At 48.0% G+C, this 8,351-nt stretch overlaps 1 protein-coding gene across 1 annotated transcript in view; it reads left to right on the top strand.

Moving 5' to 3' along the window:
* The window catches only part of LRSAM1 (leucine rich repeat and sterile alpha motif containing 1), a 23,285-nt gene that overhangs the window by 10,818 nt on the left and 4,116 nt on the right, over positions 1–8,351 (top strand). Inside the window, 8 exon segments of the mRNA XM_009710580.1 lie at positions 578–700; positions 790–929; positions 1,384–1,428; positions 2,454–2,524; positions 3,307–3,406; positions 4,341–4,428; positions 5,176–5,250; positions 6,788–6,868. Of these exon segments, the coding sequence (XP_009708882.1) occupies positions 578–700; positions 790–929; positions 1,384–1,428; positions 2,454–2,524; positions 3,307–3,406; positions 4,341–4,428; positions 5,176–5,250; positions 6,788–6,868 (723 nt within the window).

Consider the following 8,351-nt stretch of genomic DNA (forward strand, 5'->3'; position numbering starts at 1 on the left):
TGCTTTGTTTCTGCCCTCCATTCCCGTCACCTGGCTGAATTTTTAGTTTGCTCTTCTCTCTGTTTCACTGATCTTTGTCTCTTCCCCTGTGCAAGGCTCACTTTGAAATAATCAGAAGCTCCTCCCATGCAGTTCACCTCTCCCCTTGGCTCGAGCTGCTTGTAGCTGGCTGCTACCTTCACTCTGTTGTCTTCAGACGAGAGAGTCCCTTTGCCATCTGGAATTGAACACCACCTTAATTTTGGGCTTCTCTCTGGGTGTTTGTATTGGCTGTTTCAGTTGTATGGGTTGATGCCCAGGGACTTTGGCTTTGTGACTTTGAAATGAGTTGTGGGGAGTTTGGGGACTGTTATAAAAAGAGCAGCAGCTTCTGCTTCACAGTTTTTGGATTCCTAAGGAGAGAATATTTCCGTCCTCTAGTCAAGCCTCCTGTTTGCTATTTGGCTTGCTTTCTTGTAGTCGAGGGGATTACTGTGCCTTGTTTTACGTTTTTGCCAGAATTTGTTCTTGCTTGGGAAGGAGCAGAGCCCACACTCTGCTGATTTCTGGCATTCATATTTCTTCTTGCTCCTCTCAGGAAAAAAAAATGCAGGAGAAACTGGAATTTGAGCGACGCCTGAACATGGGGCAAAGAGAACATGCTCTGCTTGTTCAGCAGATCAGCAGTCAGAAGGATGAGATACTGCAGACAGTGAGAGAGGTAGGTTTTCTCTGGGCAGGCCTCGTGCAAGATGCTGCCTTTCCTAAACTGACCATTTTTTCCTTTGGTTCTCTCTTGTTTTGGCCTAGGACCAGATGAGGCTGGAGGAGGGTCTGACAAAGCACCAGCGCTATTTGGAGGAGGAGCGCCTGAAGCTGCTGCAACAGTTGAAGCAAGCGGAGCAAGGCATTGCCAGCCGTATCCAGAAGCTGCTAGAGGAAAACCAAAGGTACGGTTGCAGGGTGTCTTGCAGTGATCTCTGTCCCTTGGGGGCTCCTGTTATTTTGTCCCATTCTGAGCAGTTCATTTTGCCCTTTCTGAGTGTTACGGATCTGGTCAGGATTGATGTCTATAGGTGGTGCCTTGGCTGTTGAACTGCCAAAGTCCCATTTAAAGGAAGTGGAATTTGACACCTTAAAAAATTGTGTTTCGCATATGTGTGTGCTGTTGGAGTTTTGCAGCGCTGTGGGAAAAATTTGAATTCCTTATGGAAGGTGCATATTTGAAGTATTTGAAGGTACCACTGCCTAGATGTGCTGGATCTCCTGCTGGGCTGGTGCTGATGTGACTAGCCTACTTAAAGCTGCTCTTCTGTGCATGAGAAGCGAAGTCATTTTCTAACCTCTGGGGAAGTAGGGTGTCCTGCTCAACTTGGTGAAAACCTCTTGTTTTATCTTTTTTAGGCAAAAACAAAGTTCAGACATTCTGAAATCCCTAGAGAACGAGAGGTGAGTCTCCTTGAAATAAGCTCTTCTAGAAAAGGGGCAAGAAGCTGGGAAGAGAGCTGGGACCTTCCTTTCAGAGCCACCAATCTGAATCCACCTTAAGTCAGGGGAAGTTCATCTCATTCCTGTAGCTGGTTCTGGTCACTGTTGGAGGCAAGACACTGGACTAGATGAGCCTGGTCTTACCCAGTCTGGCAAACCCAATGGGATGGTGATTTTACCTCTTTTTCATCTCTGAATGGTCCTAGCTAAGGAGTTTGGGAACAAAATCCTGTATTCCACTATCAAGGACCAACAGAAATCCTACATCTGGAAAGCAAGGCATTTATGAAGATGGTCCAGTAGCATGTACAGGCTGGGAGGAATACGTTGAAAGCAGTTCAGCCAACACTCTGAGCTAGCTTTGCCACCGAAAGTGGTTGTCCCCAGCTCTCCCCTGCCTCTATGCTGCCCCTTCCCGTCAGCCAATTGTTTGTGCTGTGGCACAGTAAACTGGATGGGGACACTGACCTGGCTGAAAATAATCTCTTTGTATGTCAGATAGTTTTCCAGCCACACCAGTTCCTGATCTTTAAGTGGTGTTGTGTGTGTTTGTGCTGGGACGAGGATGGGAGAGGTAGGAATGGAGGCCAGGCTGCTGCTTTCAGTAGCACTACTCACTTAGGTCAGCTTTAAAGTACTTGTCAAGCCTCAAGAGAAAGGAAAGCAGAAAAAGGGACTGGCACCATGTTTGGTGAGAGCATATGCACATTGCATAGATGTTCCATTTCTCAGAAAGATTAGCTTTCCAGTCTAAGAAGCAATTGTCCCCATGGTTTTGAGCAAAATTTATGTTGTCTCCTATAGACTTAGAGGTTCTTTACCAAGAAATCACTGAGACTTTCGTGTCTCTGAGAAGCACATGGCTTTCCTGAGCACGTGGCAGGGTGAATCTGCCCAGCCTTTAGGCTCTGAGCTGGGTGGGTGGAGGAGAAGTGAGACAGTGCTTATTTGAAGGAGTGGCTGAATTGTTCTTCTCTGTTTGGCAGAATAAGGATGGAACAGCTGATGGCAATAACACAGGAGGAGACGGAGCATCTGCGCAGAAGGGAGGTGGCCTGTAAGTCCAGACAACTCTTTGGGGTGGTGAGGTGCAAGAAAGACCTGATTTGTCTGGAGATGCACTTAATATGTGACAACCATGTTGGAGAGGCTCTGTCACACACACATCCTTGCTGTGTTGCTTGGTGCAGTGCAGCAGAACTGCAGGGGGTAGCACTGCACGTGTACCATAGCTGATCCGCTGCTTCCTCCTTCAGCTCACTGCCCGTTCTCCTTGAGGTGCAAACTATGCTCCCGGTGTAGCTACAGCATGTCACACAAGGAGTCTGTGAGTCTGGATATAAGCACACAAAGTGCTTCATGTTTCAGAGGTACCAAACAGATGTTAACTGATCAGGTTCATGATGCAGGAAGCGTATGCTAAACAAGAATGCTGCTAGGGAGCCTTTTCCACTCATGATGACCATGAACAGATCTGCTGGGGTTGCAAGGGAAATGGGGTGTGCGTTGTCACCCCAAGGATGGGGTCCCACTTGCAGTGGGATGGGCAGAGCTGCAGCCCATCTGAGGGTCAGTGGGCAGTGACTGGACTCCTCTGAGCTCTGAAGAAATACAAGCAGAAGCAGAGTGGAGTTTGCTCAGCTAATTTCCCAATAAATAGCTACAATTCTTGCAGCTGAATGAGTCTGCTCTGAAATGAATTAAATGAAAAAGCAAGGGCAGGTTGGAAATGGGAGAGAAGGCACTGTTAATTGCAAGTGATTGTAGCAGCAGTGGTAGATGAGAACCTGTTCTAGACACCCCCTTCTGACACAGACTGACAGCCCTTCTGTCTCTTAGCTGCCATGCAACAAATGCTGGCCGAGAGCTACAAGAACAAGCTTATCCAAATGACCTACGAGTCTCGTCGGCAAGACCTTGTCAACCAGGCCTGCTCCAGGTACAGCGGGAGATGTCTGGGGCTGGTGGTACTGGTGTAGTCTCCTTCTTTCCAGCAGTTCCTGGTGTAATTCCCATATACACACCCAGGAACTCCTGCAGCTGCTGGAATGCAGCGAGACAGCTGTGTAAGAGCAGGTGACAATGCAATTTACAGAGACTCTCAAACTTGATTACATGAACCACCTTCTAACCACAAGAATATGCATGTTAATCATACTTTGGATGAACTATCGCTTTTTTACACTGTTTGTTTTACTTTATACATTCTGCTAAATATGGAGGATGAAATTAAACTGTCTTCTTCCTGTTTTGTTAGCCAGTTCAGTGTCAAAATCTAGCACAGAACTCCTTTCCTCACCCCAGGCTATTCTCAAGGATGCTGTTTGTTTACATGTAGGACTTGCTGCATCACTATAGGTACCGAGAGCATTCTGGCTCACTTTATTTACATGAAGGTGAGAAATATTAATCTGGCAGCATCTGGCACTGAACAGAAGCAACGTTGTGTGCCTGTGACCTGCTCAACAGTGGGCAGTGGGCCGACATGGTCCTGCCTGCAAGTGCGGGCAATATATGGCCACATTGTCTGGGTTTCATTCATCAGCACACCCTTTCCAGTGCAGAATACCAACGTGCAAATTCATCACCTGAGGAGCTTGCTGGGGCAGCAGCAGCCCCTGTTTGGGCTTCAGGCCGTGCACATGCAGGCAGCGGTGCTTCTGCTCTGGCTTGGTCTGTGATGCAGGTTTAGTTTGGTTGTAGGGAAGGAGGTTTTAAATCTGTCAGCCTTCGGCTGTGCAGTGCTGTGGCTCTTCACCCTTGTTCGGTAACAAATTTCTCCATTCCTGGATTCCTTGTTGCCTGCTTTTCCTCTTGCATGCATCAAGTCTCACAGCCAGCCGTAACTCCATGGCAAATCCATCTTCTTGCAGCCTGGCTGAGATGGATCAGAAGTTCCAGCAAATCCTGGCTTGGCAACAGCTGGATCAGAACAAAGCTGTTACTCAGATCTTGCAGCAGGTAGGCAAGGGAGCAAACTGCTTGCGGGGGGATCAAGGGAAAGTGACTGCATGCAAAAGCAGGATTGAGAGTGGATCGCAGGAGCACAGGAGCAACAGTGGCTGGGCTGGGTGGCATGCAGAAGTTACTTTATTTAACACTATGTGCTAAACTTTGAGAATCTCTGGTATTCTAACAAACTGGCTTCGGTGTTTGAAAGAAAAATGTATTTATTTTTTAACTAGACAGCAAATTTTCAGAAAAGACAGAAGCACAGACCATGGGAAGCAAAACTGATTTGATGATTAATAGAGAGGATTCTGAGACAGAAGTCCTGTCTTTTTGACTGTTTTCCTGGGTGACTTGGAGCAAGCTGCCTACAGGAAGCATTTGCAAAGCCTCTGCTCCTTTTGAATACCTCATTTTGAACCTGAGACCTCTGTAACTCATTTTTTAGAAGTGCTGGGCAGCCATGCTGTATTGCTTCGGTGCTTGCTCAGTGCTCCTGAAAATGAGAGGTGGGTTTCATATGCAGCCTTCAAGATGTGTGTTTGAAGAACATGAATATAATTTCTGTCTCTGTCTGTAAAATGGGTTTTACCTTTTGGGACTCTGGGATCTAAGTCATGGTGTAATCAGGACACTGATTACCCTGAGTAAGCACTGTTCAGGTGCTTGAACATGAGTCACTGCAACGTACCAGAGTTTCTTGGCCGATTTGCAGCTGCGTCAGCAACCTCACTAAGCAGGATTTTGCCTGTCCCCTAGATTGAGATGCAGAAAGCTGCCTTTGAAGCTCTCCAAGTGAAGAAGGATCTTATGCACAGGCAGATCAGGAACCAGGTGAGTCAGCAACAGAGGAAAGAGCAACCAGCTACTCGGCTCATACTGCCATTCGATGAGACACTTCTGAGGAATATCAAAGTGCTGTGAGCATAGAACAGGGTCTGGAGGAAATGAAGAGCTCGTATCGCTAAGAGCTCTGTAACAAAGTGTTGGGCAGTGTTGGTTAAACTACAGTCTCACAGCTCCATAGGAGGGAGTGTCAATGCAGGTTTTAGATTTGTGGCATTGCCATTGCTTCAATCATCCCAGCACTAACGTGGATGAAGTGCTGGAGGGTGGTCACTAGAGGACAGACCTGCATTGGCTCTGTGGGGGTGATCTGTAATTGCAACTACAATTTCCTTCAGGTTGTGTACTTAGCAGGGCTGCTGTTTCCACATGAGTCCGCTGCATCTCCATCCAGCACATCAGAACTGCACCTCGAGCCATAAGTTCACCTTTTCTTTCCCATTCTCAGCCTGCCTTTCTGAGCTACATTCTGCAGATGGTGCAATGTGATAGTGGGGTGGAAGAGCAAGAGCTGGTGGAGAAATTAGTGGTGGTTGATTCATGAAGATGGGAACGTAGTGATGGTTGATGGATGAAGATGGGTGGCTGGTTTCTGACACAGTGCTCCAAAATCTTCCCTCTCCTGATCTGATGCTAGCAGAAAAGTCTCAGGTCAGGAGTTAGTGGATAAGCTTAAGAGCTTGGATATATTGAGTCACTCAGTGACCAATCTCTGCTAGAAGCCTATGGATTGTGCATGGACAATCCAGGAGATTAGTCTAACAACTCTCCATTGCTTGAGTTCATCAATAAGAGCCCTGCAGTTTGCTTGCACTTACTCTGTAAACAAAGGGAATTTGTTCCTTGATACCATGGCTGGACCTTTTACTATTGAAATCCAGCCCAGCCCACCAGCATCCTGCCCAGGCGGTGAACGGGCAGGAGCCCTGGGTACTGCCTGCTGCAGAGCCTCAGTGTCAGCAGGAGTTTCGTGGTCAATGGTACACATTAAATAGTGTGGCCTGGGGATGGTAGATAGCCTGGCAGATATGTGAGCTGGGCTCTCATCTTGGCTTTGCTGTGGGATCTTGGGCAACTCATTTCACCTCTCTGTGTCTCAGTTGCCCCACCTGAAAGAGCATGTATCATTATGGGATTTGCTGGAGCATCTAGAAACCAGGACCCTGCCCCAGTTAATCTGCAGTTTGAGCGGCGGTGCTAGGAAGACTTTGACAATTAGTTGCTGCCTTCCAGAGTGGCTGCAAAAGATTTGGCTGAACAAACTGATTGCAATGTGCTGCTAGACTTGAACAGAAAGCGTTTAGAGGAGAGAGGCAATTAGAGAGTGGGGGAGACAGCTCCTCTGGCAAAAGACGAAGAGCGACCCTAAGAGCATGCATCACGGAAGGGCATTAGCAGGTTTCCCAAACTTCTGGGCGGCTCTGCAGTCCCATCCCTCCCAGGGCAGCAGTTAGACTGCATTTTAAAAGAGCATAAATTAAAGTAATTTCAAATGTCAGTAAAAAATGTTTCATCTTCTGTTTAGATTAAATTAATAGAAACAGAGTTATTGCAGTTGACACAGCTGGAGTTAAAGAGGCAAGAACTGGACACAGAGACGCTGCAGGTATGTAGGGCTCTGGGGCTGCCCCACCACCCTCTCTCTGCTCTGGGATCGCAAAAGCTCCACTTGCTTCTTTTGCTCCTTGCAGTTTCCAGATGGTTTTATGCTTAGTCAGAAGGGTGCTTACCCACAGGACACCACAAAACCCTCTTTGCCGTGTTAACGTGGGAACATTGCTGCTACTCCTAAACATCTCAGTGCATTTTCAGACAAACGAGCCGGCCCTGATAGCAATGGGCAGTTCCAGGTTTGCTGAGTGGGGAAGGACTTTGCGATCCAGTTGTTGACTGTCCCAGAAACACCTGCCTGCCGTGCATCGCATGTCTTCTTACCTGGTTGTGTTGTGGTTTGTTTTTAAATACCTGCCAGTGATGGCTGTCAGCTCTCCCCCTTAATTTCTAAGCCTTGTCTTGCAGGCTGCTCTGCCCCACCATCCCACCATTCAATGGGCTGACTTCATCAGCAGTCACACATTGAGGAGTATCAAGTTTGGCTTAAGCAGCTTGGCTTTAAATTTTGTTATTATGCCTTTGCATCAGTTTTTTTCTTGTTTGCGCTATATTTGCCAGATTAGGTCATCTGCTTAGTCAGCCTGAAATCAGTAGCAAACACCATACACTTGCCAAGAGTAGTGCAGACAGCAGGTTGGTAAGTGCTGACTTAAGACAGGATTGCCCCTGAGCCCTGTGCTGGACACCTAGAAGTGTAAGATATGGATTATGCCACCTTAACTCAGGCAGCTCCTCTGTACGACCGCCCAAAGTTCTTGCAGGGAAGCTGAACCAAGGAACCCCAGGCAGATGTAGTGCAAATGATGCTGGACTTGGGCCATTCCTGTTAGGTGGCCACAGGAGCTCCAGGGGAGTGCAGAAAATGAGGGGCTCTGTCCTAGCACCCATCTGCAGCCCAGCAGGCAGCACAGTACATTTGCAGTTTCAGCACTGGATGCTAAGAAACGAAGGCAAAACCAACTTCACCTGTCTGGAGACTCTGCTGCCGTTTGGTGGTCTACAGCCCAAAGGTTCCCTATGGTGATTGAACCCCCCCGGGCATGGGCAGTGCCCACAAAGTGCTTTGGCAGAAGCTTTTCTGCAGTCATGCTTGATACCTCCTGTGCAGCAGACAGTTGCTTCCTCCCCTATGATACAGGTGCCTTAGTAACAAACTTGATAAATCATTGGAAAGCGGGAAGACCCAAAAACACTCTCAGAAAGGGAGACGTTTGCACAGGTCTCTTGCAAGGTCAGGCTGGGAGAGCGAGCGATCCCGGCAGGGTGTCCGCAGCATGGGTGAGCAGGAGAGCTCCTCTCATGGTTAGCTGAAGCTGCCTGGGTTTCTCATCTGGGGCAGCTCCCACATGCCATTAGTTGTCCCTCTCACCTCTGTGGAGGTCCTGACGCTTCCTGCCTCCATCAGGGCAAAGCATCTCTGACCAGCTAACAGTGGGGTTTGCCTGTGAGAGGCAGGCAGTCCTGCCTCCTGCTTA

The sequence above is a fragment of the Cariama cristata genome, unplaced genomic scaffold (genome assembly GCF_000690535.1).
Source record: "Cariama cristata isolate BGI_N322 unplaced genomic scaffold, ASM69053v1 scaffold30160, whole genome shotgun sequence".
NCBI lineage: Eukaryota > Metazoa > Chordata > Aves > Cariamiformes > Cariamidae > Cariama > Cariama cristata.